The following is a 15,053-nucleotide window of genomic DNA, read 5'->3' on the forward strand; positions in this document are numbered from 1 at the left end:
CACCCCGTATCTGTCGCCCCTGTAAGCGGTCACTGAAGGCCTGGGTTGCCGCTGCGTCACGTTGACGCTTATAATGCTTCCAAAACTAGGTTGAAGAGAGGAAAACTTTAGTTGAACGCGAACGCTTGCCATTTAAGAAAGGCAACGTATGATAAACTATATGGGCATCTGGTTACTTCTTCAGATGATCGAACAGAATAATCAGGTAGGTATATGGTTTCTTGTCTAAGCCTTGTCACAAATTATGGGGGGGGCAAAAAGATACTTTTGCCCCCCCCCCCCCACGAGTTTGCCAGGGGGCAGCTGCCCCCCCCCTGCCCCCCGAATCCGCCGCCCCTGCGCGAGCCATACTTTGCAGGCTGGCCCATTCCAACGACTGAGGCAGAGGTATTGTCATGGAGCGTGATAAGTCAAGAGTCTCACAGGCCCAAGGGCCTTCAAGATTCTCGCACATTGTAAGGAAGTTATTTTGCAGTGTTATGAAGGTGAAATTATGATAATAAATTCTGCATTCTGCTGTAGAGACATTGACATTGACCATGTTTAACTTTAAATCATATTTCAGGATGTTTTCGGACTTCTGAGGCATCTGGGTTAAGTTTGGAGTCTGAAGCCAATCTGGTGTGCTGACTGGAGCATACATTTAAGCAAGAAAAGTAACCATGTCACACAACTATGTAGTGACAGCTCAGAAGCCCACAGCAGTAAACCACTGTGTGACAGGTAAGATCTCTCTCTCTTTCTCTCTCTCTCTCTCTCTCTCTCTCTCTCTCTCTCTCTCTCTCTCTCTCTCTCTCTCTCTCTCTCTCTCTCTCTCTCTCTCTCTCTCTCTCTCTTTCTCGCTCTCTCGCTCTCTCGCTCTCTCGCTCTCGCTCTCGCTCTCTCACTCTCGCTATCTCGACATTCTGAGTTCTGTCATCAACTTTTTCAGAGGACTGTTCAGTGTTCAGTGTTCACGGGCCCTGTGGCTGTGTGCGGTCGGACCGAACACAGCCTCCAAGCTGCGCCCACTGCGTCTATGAAATGGAAATTATATTCCTTTTCCATCAACCTTGTAGGTTTCCTCTTTGTGCTTGTTTCCAGGGAATAGTGGATCTTGTTCAGACTGTGTTCATTGTCTTACCATGATCCCGCTGACATAATCATTCACTCCATTCAACAGGCAACTTCACATCGCCAACTGACCTGAACCTGATCATGGCCAAAAACAACCGGCTGGAGGTGTTCATTGTGTCACCGGAGGGTCTCCAGCCTGTGAAGGAGATCGGCATCTACGGCCTCATCTCCGTCATGAAACTCTTCAGACCTTGTGTAAGGAATGCGTTGGCTCACGGTCCTGAATGCTATTTGTGGAGTACAATTATTGTGTTACACTTTCACAGCCATTGACTTTTTGATACAGATTTCATTCTCAATTATGCATTCCTCTCAACATTATCACTGTTGCCAAAAGTTGCATTTTTTGTTGCGGCCATTTTCGACTAAGCAAGCATCCCCTGTTTGCACCAGGACGAGGAGAAGGACCTGCTGTTCATCGTGACACAGCACTACAACGCCATGATCCTGGAGTGTGTCGGGCGCGGCGAGTCGCTGGAGATTGTCACAAAGGTGCACGGCAACGTGGCAGATCGGATCGGAAAGCCGGCAGAGACGGGTATCATCGGTACGTTTGTGACCACTGACACGGGACGTGCCGTGTGTAGTGCGTGTGTCTGGTTGTGCCGGGTGTGATGGTATGTTATCGAACTTGAAGCTTGTAGGGCTGTTGAGCCATTGTTTGGTTTAGCGCCACAAGTTATAACATCATGTAACGTAGGAAATCGTACCGAGACTAGTGACATCAAGTCCAGCTGCCTCTCCATTAAGTGCTTAATTGCCTCGGACATTAATAATTAATGAAACGTTATCGTCCAATTGTCTTTTTCGCCGGCTCTGGTCTTGCTTTGTTCTAATCCGTTTCTGCCTGGCCGCTGCAGGCATTATCGACCCGGAGTCTCGGTGTATCGCGCTGCGACTGTACGACGGTATCCTGAAGATCATCCCGCTGGAGAAGGAGAGTGGCGAACTGAAGGCCTACAACATACGGCTCGAGGAGCTCACGGTAGGTGACGGGGCGGATGGTGAGGGATGGCCGAATCTTCGTTCGTCGCGCATGAAGGGATGTGAGGAGGCGGCAGACGGGCTGGGGGACGAATGAGCGAAGTGAGACGTATGACTAAAACATTTTATGACTAGCTGGATATCAGCTGCGAGAGGTATGAAAGCGAGAGGTATTGTTGTATAAATGTATAGTTGTCACCGTCGTGTTTTGAATCAGTGCGCTATAAATGATTGCCATTGACGTTGATTTTCTATTTGCTATAGGTGCAAGACATCGAGTTCCTATACGGCTGTGCCAACCCTACTGTAGTGTTGATTCATCAGGACGCACACGGTCGTCACGTCAAGACACACGAGATCTCGCTGAAGGAGAAGGAGTTTATCAGGGTGAGAACGCGCGGGAGAGCGGCCGTGGGGTGAGCGGAGTGGGAAGGGCCTGTGTGCGGTGAGCGGTATTTAAACATCACCTCTGTGACTGTAAGGGTACTGACATTTAGATTATATTTTGCTAGGGAACTGGTGCTGTAGTTATATCGCCTTCCCTTTTTCAGCATTTCATCCCGTCACCATCTGTTTTTATTTAACCTGTTCTTCAGTGAGGTTTGGATGATGGCTAAAAGACTAATGCTGTTCGTTCTATCCCGTTAGCCATCACCATTTTGTGTTACTGTGCCCGCACTCGCTCTCCCAGGGTCCGTAGGAACAGGAGAACGTCGAGCCATGACCGATCGTATGTTAATGTACTCTCTCGCTCTCAGAGTCCGTGGAAACAGGAGAACGTCGAGCCGGAGGCGGCGATGATCGATCTTGTGCTAATGTGTCTGTACGCCTTGTGTTTCCCTCAGAGTCCGTGGAAACAGGAGAACGTCGAGCCGGAGGCGGCGATGATCGTGCCCGTACCTGCGCCGCTGTACGGGGCTCTGATCGTCGGCCAGGAGTCCATCACCTACCACAACGGCAGCAGCTACATCACAGTGGCGCCGCCCATACTCAAGGTAGAGCGGCGTTCGTGGAGCGTCGCCCTTACTCAGGGTAGAGCCGTGTATGCGGAGGAATCTGATGCACGTGCCCAGCTGGGGTTGCGACACGCCTACTGGTCTAAGAATTAGCGTGCCAGTGTTCTCGATACTTGGTGCTGTCGGAAATTATCACTTGTTTTGATATGATGTCCTTCAAAGTTTTGTTTTGCGATGTGGTGCAAATTTGCACTTTATAACTATGCCAAATGTTAGGCAATTTACCTATATTGAATAATATCGTCGCTATTATTTACGATCCTGTCATGGAATAGCGGAGTAACAAAATGTTTAGTGACCATCAAAACATTATCCGTGCCCAGCTCCTGATCATTTCACCGGCGTCAGTCAGTCTCACCTGACCGCCTGTCGACCGTGTATTTGTGTTCTGCAGCAGAGCACAATGACCTGCTACGGCCGGGTGGACCCCAACGGCTGCCGCTACCTGATGGGCGACATGGCCGGCCGCCTGTTCATGGTGCTGCTGGATGGCGAGGAAAAGGAGGGCGCCGAGCGAGACATCCAGGTCGAACTGCTCGGTGAGGACGGGATAGGAAGGGAGGACAGAGGGAGGATAGGGAGAGCGAGGAAGCGAATTATAGAAATTGACGGTGTGGGAACTGGGAAGAGTGGATCACCGGAAGTTAGCTCGAGGGTCTGATGGTATGATGTATCTATGACATTGCTTGACTACGACACAGTCTGCATGGTTTGTGGTACACCGCCATTGTACTTCGATCCAACTGTGTCTGACAGCTCTCCCCCCCCCTCCCTCCCTCCAGGCGAGTGCAGCATTCCAGAGTGTATCAACTACCTGGACAACGGCGTGGTGTTCGTGGGCTCTCGGCTGGGCGACTCTCAGCTGGTCCAGCTCCGGGTACAGCCCGACGAGAACGGCTCCTACCTGACCGTACTCGACTCTCACACCAACCTGGCGCCCATCGTGGACATGGTGGTGGTGGACCTGGAGCGGCAGGGTCAGGGACAGCTCGTTACGTGCTCAGGTGAGGGACAGCTGGTCATGTGTTCAGGTGAGGGACGGCGGGATGAGGGACAGCTGGTCACGTGCTCAGGTGAGGGACGGTGGGGTCAGGTCTGGCGGATAACGTGCTCAGATAAGGGAAGCCGGGGGTAGGCTTGGAGCGGCAGGGACAGGGGCAACTGGTCACGTGCAGCTCAGGTGAGGAAGCGGCGGGGGCAGCGGGGACAGCTGGTAACGTTTACAAGTAAGGGTCGGAGACCAGGGGTGACCGGACTCAAGTAGAGGAAGTCGGGGTGAGAAGTTATGGCGACGATATGAAAATAATTGACGACATGTAGGTTATGAGACCTCTGATACATCTCCGCTAACCAATATCCCTCTCCACCAGGCGCGTTCAAAGACGGCAGTCTACGGGTGATCAGAAACGGCATCGGCATCCACGAGTTGGCCAGCATAGACCTGGCCGGCATCAAGGCCATGTGGAGTCTGCGGGTGGGAGCTGGCGGAGACGGGGACGGGGACGGAGACGAGCTGTTTGACAACACGCTCGTCATCGCCTTTGTCGGAGAGACGCGGTGAGCAGTGGGGCTGGGTTAGCGAGGGGTGGGAGGAAGGGTAACGAAACCGTGTGGGGGAGGCGGACAAATAATAATTATGAATGCTGTCATTGGTTCGGATGGTTTGTGTTGTTTCTCGCGCTATTTGTTCATGTTGTAAATAAGTCAGCTGTTGGTTTACAAAAGAAATGTCACAGAGCGGCGCTCAGTCTGTTGGATGTCCCGTAACAAACCTGTTCATGACCTTCCCCCTGTTAGTGTGCTCAGCCTGGTGGGTGTGTTTGATGTAACTGGACTGTCCATACCCTTCTGTGCGTCGGTAGCTGACGGTGACCCCTCACCTATTACAGAGTGCTGAGTCTGGTGGGAGACGAGGTAGAGGAGACGGAGATTGCCGGTCTGGCCAGCGATCAGCAGACTTTCTTCTGCAGTAACGTACAACACTCGCAAATCCTGCAGGTCAGTCGATTCGACTGGGATCTTGGTACTTTTATCTGTATTTAGGGCCTTGCTTTTATCTAAGTCGACAGCCGCGCTACTTGGAATTCATGACTCGTATTTAGAACTTCGTTAATCGTTACATAATTATAGTGTTGGAACAGGGAAGCACCCACACAATCCGTTTCTTTCTCCTCGTTAAATGCATTTTGTTTACGTCAATGCTAGTGTGAAATCTATTCACCGTTTTTTCCTTTTGTTTGAGCGGTTGACTCTTGACACCAGGACCACCCATTCCCACCGACGCTCTAACGTGCCCCTTCCCTCTCCCGCCGCCCAGGTGACGGCCAGCTCGGCGCGCCTGCTCAGCGACTCGACCGGCCGACTGCTGAGTGAGTGGCGTCCGCCGGGCGGCCGAAACATCTCTGTGGTCACGGCCAACACGTGCCAGCTGGCCTGCGCCGTCGGCAGCGACCTCTTCTATCTGGAGATCGAGAGCGGGGAGGTCGTCCAAAAAAGGTACGAGCAGTGAAGGGCGTCTGGCTTACTGAGGTTTCGTTGCGTGAATTATGGATTGTCTGTCGTAAGGCTATCTGATATTTTCCAGTAGAATTGTATGCATCTACTATACTATTTGTGAAATGAAACTCTGTCTGTCTGTCTGTCTGTTTGCACCGTGCAGAGGTGTGTTTTGACGTCGTGCCCAGGTCAGACGGTGCGGTCGAGGGGGCTGAAATTTTCGCAGGGTGTTGATGACGTCACGGGCACGTGCAGTGTCGAGTTTCGGGTCCCGGGAGGTGGATGGGTCGCACGTGACACGCGCTGGAAAAAGTGCTTTTTCTCCTAATTTTTCTCGGATCTCAAGGTATTGGCAGCCGGGTTCGATGGACTTTGACAATGAAATGCATGACGATCAGCGGCGGGTGCCTCTCATTTGCGGATTGACAGCTTATTTATTTTGATAAACAGAGGCGAATGAAGGTGTTGATTTTCGGTAAATAAAGACAGTTTTCAATGCGCTTAACCGAATGCACCGCGTTTGCCGCAGTGCGCCACATTTGTCCACACTTTGTCACAACTTTGTCAAATATGGTCCGATAAAGGTGCAATTCGGTGGAAGGATGCATGGCAAAACGACAGGAATAAATGCACCACTTTTGTCGCAATGCGCCACATTTGTCACTAGGCGCCATTTCAACCAAATACGATTAAGAATAATGGAATGACACGAGTAGGAGAAGGGTTAGGAACTCTTTTTTAGTTAATCAGTTAATCTGATAGTTTGTGACCTCACATGACCCAGTGGTAGTGGTAGGTGTAGGTGTTGTGGTAGTGGTAGTGGTAGTAGTATTGGTAGGGGTAGTGGTAGGGGTAGTGGTAGTAGTATGGGTATTAGTAGGGGTAGTGGTAGTTGTAGGGTAGGGGTAGTGGTAGGGGTAGTGGTAGGGGTAGTGGTAGGGGTAGTGGTAGGGGTAGTGGTAGGGGTAGTGGTAGGGGTAGTGGTAGGGGTAGTGGTAGGGGTAGTAGTAGGGGTAGTAGTAGGGTATTGGTAGGGGTAGTAGTAGTAGTGGTAGGGGTAGTAGTAGTGGTATGGGTAGTAGTAGGGGTAGTAGTAGTAGTAGTGGTAGTGGTAGGGGTAGTGGTAGGGGTAGTGTTAGGGGTAGTGGTAGAGGTAGTGGTAGGGTAGTGGTAGGGGTAGTGGTAGGGGTAGTATTAGGGGTAGTGGTAGAGGTAGTGGTAGGGGTAGGGGTTGGGGTAGTGGTAGGGGTAGGGGTAGCGGTAGGGGTAGTGGTAGGGGTAGTGGTAGGGATAGTGGTAGGGGTAGTGGTAGGAGTAGTGGTATGAGTAGAAGTAGTAGAAGTGTGGTATAGGCCGATCCAATGTGAGTGGTGACCTATACGACCTGGCCTCACCGAAGGTGACCTGGCCTAACCCAGTGTGACCAGGGATAACCAGCTTGACCTGAATTGACCCCGTATGATCCAAATTTCATCCACCTAAGCCCTCAGAATAGTTATTATGTTCAAAATTTTCCTCTGCACGTTTCCGTCCACAGCTCTGCTTCCAGACGACAGATCAATTTAAATCAAACACCATTCGGAAGCAAATTGGCTGCTGCCGCATTTTCTGGCTACGCCGCGAAGCAAGTGGCGCAGCCGCTTGTCTATATTACTATTTGAGGAAGGCGTAGTTTCTGTCTATTACGAAGGTCGCGACATGGTGCTACGTAGCGCGGGTTACAGGTCACACCGTTGCACCTACCGCGCTGAAATTTGCGCAAGTTATAGAACAAGGATGGACAACGTGCCTTTGAGCGGTCTCGGCTCGATCGGATCGATAGCGAGCGCGTGGCGCGTGCCCAAAAAGTGCAAATTCGCGTCATAGACTTTACATGTATAAATCGGCTGGCAAAAACGGGCGAAAATGGCTAAATTTGCCCGACACGGGTCCGTTCCCCGTGCAATATCTCGGTAGCCGTGCGCCCGATCGGCACGGGGAAAACAGCATCGTGTAGAGAATCGAACGGGCAATCGAATGGTGTGCGGTGCAGTGGATGGCACGTGCCACGTGCACCGGGGAGGGCACTTTTATGTGGAAAATTGACGTTTTGGACGGATTTTGGATTTTATTTTATTTTCACGTGACCGTCAGACTGAGAGAGTTGAAACAACGTCAATTGGCAAGAGAAATGTACCGCCTCTCATGGAAAAATTGTGAACAGCTAATTGATCAAAAACAATGTGGAAAAAAATCGCTGAATTAAATGGTATTTGTCCATAATGTGCCACTAAAAAGTTACACGGGATTTGCTGCTTAACCTGATACGCTTGACAATTGAAAATGCTATCATTAGAAAGAGCATTCAATTCTCTCCAAGATCCAATCATCACGTTTGCATGACAAGCAACAGTATTCTTAAAAATATAAATGTTTCAAACCTCTGCAAAACGATTTTTAGCGAAAATTATCTACGCCTCTCATTAGTCATAAACTACGCACCTAAATTATAAAACACATTTGACAGGTTTTGAAGTAGAAAGCATGCTTATCAGACACGGGCACCTCGATGCGATGGATATTCTTTCCAAACCAAATCATATAGCCATCAAAAAGCAATCGACCGAAATGGATAGATAACCACACCGACACAAGAACAACCAAACACCCGTCAATCGAAAATACCCCTTTTCGCGTTGCGGAGCACGCGGGTCACCCTAGTATCGAACTATTTGCATAGGTTGTTTACATTAGTATATGAGTTCTGTCTGTCTATTGTTGGCGTCTGCCTTTTTCTTCCCTGTATAATACGTCACTGAAGGATGCCCGATGCCGTTGCGGTATGACCACACGCCCCATCCCATCGCTGCTGTTTCAGTCTATGACTATCCGTCGTCGTAACCGTTTCGTAGTCTGACCCCCCCCTTGTTCCACAGTATGACCACTCTGGAGCACGAGGTGGCCTGTATCGACATGACGCCGTCGGCCGGCCAGCAGCGTGCTGAGCTGGCCGCCGTGGCCCTGTGGACCGACATCTCGGCACGCACACTCTCCCTGCCGGCCCTGCAGCCGCTCTGCAAAGAGTGTCTTGGTGGCGAGATCATCCCCAGGTGAGTTAGTACGTCTAAATGTCAGTTGCAGTGTCCTGATCTGCTTAGGTTGGTTACAGTGTGGTCTGTTATGTGCTCTGATAACCACCGCAGTCCTGCCGTCCTAAACCCTCAAATCATCATCATACAGTGTGGTCTGTGTTGGTATGCCGGTTAGAGTCAGTAGTGCCGAGTGTCTAAAGGCCAGTTATAGTTTCCATATGTCAGTAGTGCCATGTCAAGGAGCTAATTGATGCGTCGTGGTAGGTCTGTTTATTACTTTCCAGAACTGACCGATCTTTTCCCATCAGGTCCATCCTGTTGGCTGAGTTTGAAGGCGTACCCTACTGCTTGGTGGCTATGGGTGATGGCTCACTCTTCTACTTCCACGTGCACCTCAAGAGCGGACTGCTCACAGAAAAGAAAAAGGTGGGTTCGTGATATCAGTCATCAGTATCCGCATTTTGGGTGTTTTAGGGGTAAAGCTTTTGATTTGTTACGAATTAGTACATTTTTTCCATGCCTGGGCATGGCCCCACTCGCACGTATGTTTTTTAATAGGCTTATTCAGCGTTTTCTTACATGTTGATAATTTTGCGTAAAGTATCGGAAAGGACCACCCAAATGCTCCAAAAATGTTCCATCGATGGATCGGGCTCACAATCATAACCAATCGTAATCAAATATTTTATTAACGAGTTTCGTTAGCAGTATAGTTTACGTCCGTGAATGCATGTTCTCCTCAGTCCGCGTGCCAGCGCTGATGTGTGTCCGCTCTGACCCGTACCGCCGTCCATCAGGTGACGCTGGGCACCCAGCCGACGGTGCTGCGCGCCTTCCGGCCCCACTCGACCAGCTCCGTGTTCGCCTGCTCCGACCGGCCGGCCGTCATCTACTCATCAAACTATAAGCTCGTCTTCTCCAACGTCAACCTGCGAGAGGTCAATCACATGTGCACGCTCAACACGCGCGCCTACAGGAACAGGTGAGGCGGACGGGGTGCTGTAATTGATACGGTACGGTACGTGCCATGTATAATTCAATGACCTCACTTGCTGCTGTTGCTCTCGCAACCGCTGACCACTCCCGTCAGGCATCAGGGGTCCCTGGTGTGGAGTGGGGAGTGCCTTCTGAACTCTTGCTTTTTTCGTGATCAGCCGTTTTACCTTGCTGATTGAAGTACAGACTTACAGTTGACTAGTAATTACCCTTTTCTGATCAGAGTTGTCACAGACATATCCGGCTGGCAGCCGTCACTGTTCTTCACTATCAGTTGTTCGTTTGGATCGACATGTTCCAAGTGGGGATGTAGCTCAGTGGTAGAGCGCTCGCTTCGCATGTGAGAGGCCCCGGGTTCAAACCCCGGCATCTCCAACCGTTTTGGGTCACTTTGCGTTGGGAGCTTGAAGCTGCGATGGCCGCGATGATTTTCTGCTAAAAATCAGCAAATCCTGTTAGCAGTTTTTATCAGCCGATATATCTATTTTTTTCTTACTGACGTTGTCTCGCCCGCTCGTTTTGTGTGACCAGTTTGGCGTTGGCCACCGACACCACCATCACAATCGGCGTGGTGGACGACATTCAGAAGCTGCACATCCGCTCCGTCAAACTGTACGAGTCGCCGCGGCGGATTGCCTACCAGGAGTCCACGGAGGTGAGAGGCCCAGAGTATATCGATATGAGAGGCCGGTGACCAGTAGTTCCCTAAGATGAGAGACGTCTCACGGCGTGTGGCCGCTCACGGAACTAAAGAGAACGACCCTCGCAAAGGTTTGAATACGGTTAGCTTTGTGCGACATGTGTGTTACCGGCAGCTGAAGGGATGAGGTCGAAACAACAGTCATCTTCGTCCCCATTGAGCCGCAAGTAGATATGACATCAATTGTGTTTTGATAGATGGAAGTTCGGATATTTTTCGGATATTTCTTCCTTTGGTCGGTTATCACGTCTTGGTCGTTTTTAACGTCACGGGTCTATTTCTCAGACGTTCGGCGTGCTGTCGATGCGACTGGACGAGCAGGGCTCCAGCTGTCTGGTGGCGCCGCGACCGTCCGCCTCCACCGAGGCCAAAACCATCACACAGTCGTCCAGCAGTCAGCTGCACCGGCCCTCACTGCAGCAGCTCGAGCAGGGACAGGAGGTGGGTATTCACTACATACACACCACCCACACCGGCCCTCACTGCAGCAGCTTGAGCAGGGACAGGAGGTCGGTATTCAGTGCATACTTGACATGAGTGCAGCTGCCCCGCGTCCTTCTTGAATAGGTACTGAACAGTCAAGTATAAAAAACTTTAACATCGCTACCACGTTGAACAATCAGCGATTTACTACGAAGTCTGTGAGTGTCTCAAGTAGCCGATACCGTAGTTTTGCAGCGTGTGAACTGTGAACCCACAATTTGTGCGTCAAACCATAAATCCACGTCTGCTCCCTTCGAGACTGTAGCTGACCGCCCCCTCCCCCCCCCCCCGCTTCCTGCTCTGGTCACAGGTGGAGGTGCACAGTCTGCTCATCATCGACCAGCACACGTTCGAGGTGCAGCACGCCCACTCCTTCGTACCCTCCGAGTATGCGCTCAGCCTGATCTCGATGAAGTTCGACAACGACCCGGCCTGCTACTTCGTTGTCGGCACCGCCTACGTCAACCCCGAGGAGTCAGAGCCCAAACAGGTGCGTGTCGGTGAGGACGCTATGAGGGGAGGAGTGTGGATAGGGTATGATCAGGAGGGACTTTTCTGCGTCGTACAAAGATTAGGTCTCCTACAATATTTTAGTGATGCATTTCATACTGCAAAGAGGGAGTTACTGTCGCACAAGCCTGCAGAAGACTGACGAATGACGATACTTTATAACATCCATAAAACAGGGCCTCTTAGTATTGATGTTAATAGGAAAAGTGCTGCGGGTAAGTTAACTACTAGCACGTAATATGTATTCTACGACAGACTATATATGTCGTAGACTATTTCCGTGCTACTAGACTAGAAAGTGATATGGGTAAGTCATTTGGTAGACTAGACAGCAATAAAATGGTATTGTAGTGCTCGCTACTCATAATATTCATGGGATTGAAAAATTGTATCGAATATCGATTGATCTTACCCTCCTCGCCGTGTCCCCAGGGTCGGATCGTAGTGTTCCAGTACAACGACCAGAAGCTGAACCAGGTCTCCGAGAAGGAGATCAAGGGCGCCTGCTACAGTCTGGCCGCCTTCAACGGCAAACTCCTCGCCAGTATTAATAGCACGGTACGGGAGGCATCGCGACCGAAGACAGACTTAAGTGCTATAGAAGCCAAGAAGTTCCGCTATTCTGTGCCTCCTTAAGTCCGTAGGCCTTAGCAGAACTCAGTTTGCCTTAATCTATCAACCCCCATGATTGATCTTATCCCCGGCTAATCGGACTCACGGCGACGCTCACTGCTTGAGATACGTTGTTCTGACCTCCTCAGTCGCCTACTGTCTTTAACTCTCAGGTGTGGCTATTCTGACCTCTCTCGCTACATACGCGGCTATTCTGACCTCTCTCGCTACATACGCGGCTATTCTGACCTCTCTCGCTACATACGCGGCTATTCTGACCTCTCTCGCTACATACGCGGCTATTCTGACCTCCCCCGCTGCCTGCGGCTGTCCTCAGGTGCGGCTATTCGAATGGACAGCAGAGCACGAGCTCCGACTCGAGTGCAGTCACTTCAACAACGTGGTAGCGCTCTACCTCAAGACCAAGGGCGACTTTGTGCTGGTCGGAGACCTGATGCGCTCCATCACTGCGCTACAGTACAAGGCCATGGAGGGCAACTTTGACGAGGTAGGTGCACGCCGCCAAAGGCCTGGGCCGAATATGGGGCTGTAGATTAAGTACGAAGGAAGATAGCATTTAAAATCGTCTGGAATCAAAAGGGCTGGTGTTTTTGTTAAGTGAGTTTGATTTTAGGGGCGACTTAAGTGCTCATGCACGTCCATGGATCGGTTTCTAAGTCGCCAAAGTCTCCAGCTCTAGTACCAGGGCTTTAGATGCTCAACCTATGTGGTGACGCTGACGCCAGCGCTGTCGGCAGATGGCGCGCGACTTCAACGCCAAGTACATGACGGCGGTGGAGATCCTCGACGACGACACGTACCTGGGCGCCGAGAACAGCCACAATCTGTTTGTCTGTCAAAAAGACAGGTGAGCGAAATAGACTAGCCACCTAAGAGCTTCCCTCTCGGTCGCAACTGTGCGTCTCAGTCATGACCGTCAAACTCCCGTCTTGATTCCCCTCTATCGGCTGTGAGCTATGTGATTGTACTGTTTAACCTGACCGCTCAGAAAAGCGGCGTGACAGACATGCTACTCTTGCGCCCTTACTTCAGTTCGACGTGTTCTGTGACGATCTGACCATCCTTCTCCCCCTCCCCCGCTACAGCGCGGCCACCACGGACGAGGAGCGGATGCAGATGCAGGAGGTGGGCCGGTACCACGTGGGCGACATGGTCAACGTGTTCCGACACGGCTCGCTGGTGATGCAGGGAGTCACAGAGAGCATGGCGCCCACCTCCGGCTGCGTGCTCTTCGGCACCGTACAGGGCTCCGTCGGTACGTACACGAGGGAAGAAGTACGTCCTCGGGGTCGGTGGGACGTTCGGGGCTTGTTCGGTATGTTCCCAAGGGACGGAATGCTCAAGAGGTATTAAGCCGGTACTCACCGTGGACATTCTGTTCGGCCTAGGTCTTGCTGCAGAGAACTGTGGACACCGGACCACAACGTCATCGATGGTTCATCATGGGTCCGTGCAGGACGTGTGTTGTGTACGGTAGCATTGGGATAAGAACATTCCTAAGACTGAGGTGTCGTCACGCTCAGTAGTTTGGGGCACTAATTGGGCACTTAAGTTTGGACTTTGGAGTATCAACCATATCGACCGTATCAACCATGCCATCGGACACCCATTACCGGTCACGTCTGAGCTCCGGTGGCTGACGTCCTCGCTCACCCGAATAACAATAGCTTGCACTTGTATCGCCCGGTATGACCTGACATACCCCTCGCTCTCCGTAGGCCTAGTCACCCAGCTGGAGCCCGAGTTTTACTCGTTCATCTCGGAGCTGCAGCACCAGCTGACACGAGTCATCCGGCCCGTCGGCAAAATCGAACACTCGGCGTGGCGGGCCTACCGCTGCGAACGAAAGACGGAGCCGTGCGAGGGATTCATTGACGGCGACCTGATCGAGAGCTTCCTGGACCTGAACCGGGACCAGATGGCAGAGGTCGTCCGAGATCTCATGGTGAGCCGATGGTGGTTGTGGTTTGGGTGTCGGGGATGGGGAACCGGAAGGTGCACTTGGTTATTTATGGGTGTGTAGCTGTTTTTTTTTACGTAAAATTGAGCATTACGCACATAAATGACCACAAGTCGAATGTAGCCGCCCTCACACCAAATCGACACCCACCACATTTTTAAGTGCAACTCCCGATGTTCAAGAGTCCGATGTCGATAGGCCAGGCATATTCGCTTCACCAGAAACCAAATACTGAAAGATCGGCTGTTATTCGGTACCCATCACGCTTTCGCGCGTTTAAATCTACGGCGACGAGCCACCGGGCTGCCACTAAATCCTGTGCAAGCATCCTTTAGCACCACTCGTTTCTCCACCGTCTCACCTGTGTGCTCCCATGTTTCCGCACAGATCACCGACTCGTCGAGCCAGCGGCGGGCCGCTACTGTGGACGACATCATCAAGGCGGTGGAGGAGCTCACCAGGATACACTGAGAGGCGCCGCCGGCCGCTGCTGCCACCCAGCGCTGTGACTTGTACCGAGCGTGGCCGCGCGCCCCGCCAGTGAATTGTACAGGAGCGCGGCGGGACGGAACGGACTCATACAGACGGACTGCTTCAGGTGTCAGCTGGAATCACCGCTCGACGTTCAGAACTGCAGCTGTTGTCATCCTCTCTTCATTGAAGCTTCGCGTTTTGGACTACGAAAGATCTGGTTTGTCGGCTGAAACGATGACCTGTCCCGAGCTCGGTAAAGACGGCAGTGATGTGATTTATGTGCTGTCGTTCCGTCTGCTCCAAGAGCTGCCATTGCGGTGTTGTTGTCGAGGACTGGACGTGCTCAGCTGCCCCGCCCGCTGCGGGGAGGGGAGGGGGTCGGGAGGACAGGAGGCCCTCACTGGGACGGTATCTTACCCGACTGCGCGTCCTGAGCTCCGCTGCCGCCGCTGCGCTGCCCCGTGTTGACGACGTGTGATGAATATACGTGTACCGAGTTGACCGAGCTAGCGTGCTGGTATTGGACAATACTCAGGTGGTAGATAACTTCGACAGGTACGGGAAGAAAACGACGTGGGGTCCATTGCAAAAGGTGTGATAGAGCTCGACAGTCG

General features: G+C 51.7%; 1 protein-coding gene and 1 non-coding gene across 2 annotated transcripts; both read left to right on the forward strand.

Moving 5' to 3' along the window:
- Positions 1–548: 548 nt before the first annotated feature.
- LOC122365070 (DNA damage-binding protein 1-like) lies at positions 549–14,944 on the forward strand. The gene is made up of 23 exons (XM_043335980.1): positions 549–723; positions 1,163–1,311; positions 1,510–1,663; positions 1,977–2,101; positions 2,365–2,487; positions 2,946–3,095; positions 3,511–3,655; positions 3,899–4,120; positions 4,487–4,673; positions 5,006–5,114; positions 5,434–5,612; positions 8,528–8,701; positions 8,992–9,109; positions 9,481–9,665; positions 10,211–10,334; positions 10,665–10,820; positions 11,173–11,352; positions 11,805–11,930; positions 12,322–12,492; positions 12,743–12,852; positions 13,091–13,260; positions 13,724–13,950; positions 14,353–14,944. Exons 1-23 carry the CDS (start codon positions 663–665, stop codon positions 14,434–14,436), a joined length of 3,429 nt encoding a protein of 1,142 aa, XP_043191915.1. The 5' UTR covers positions 549–662; the 3' UTR covers positions 14,437–14,944.
- Positions 9,983–10,054, forward strand: Trnaa-cgc. Its single transcript has one exon. It is a non-coding gene; the product is annotated as a tRNA-Ala (tRNA).
- Positions 14,945–15,053: the final 109 nt, after the last annotated feature.

This window comes from Amphibalanus amphitrite, unplaced genomic scaffold (genome assembly GCF_019059575.1).
Source record: "Amphibalanus amphitrite isolate SeventyFive unplaced genomic scaffold, NRLGWU_Aamphi_draft 000713F_arrow, whole genome shotgun sequence".
Taxonomy (NCBI): Eukaryota; Metazoa; Arthropoda; class Thecostraca; order Balanomorpha; family Balanidae; genus Amphibalanus; species Amphibalanus amphitrite.

Excerpts from the sequence above, each read along its gene's own strand:
- LOC122365070 (XM_043335980.1), top strand. The coding sequence starts at position 663 with ATGTCACACAACTATGTAGTGACAGCTCAGAAGCCCACAGCAGTAAAC. Across the intron at positions 5,613-8,527 it reads GGGGAGGTCGTCCAAAAAAG|TATGACCACTCTGGAGCACG; the intron begins GTACGAGCAGTG and ends CTTGTTCCACAG. Across the intron at positions 8,702-8,991 it reads GGTGGCGAGATCATCCCCAG|GTCCATCCTGTTGGCTGAGT; the intron begins GTGAGTTAGTAC and ends TTTTCCCATCAG.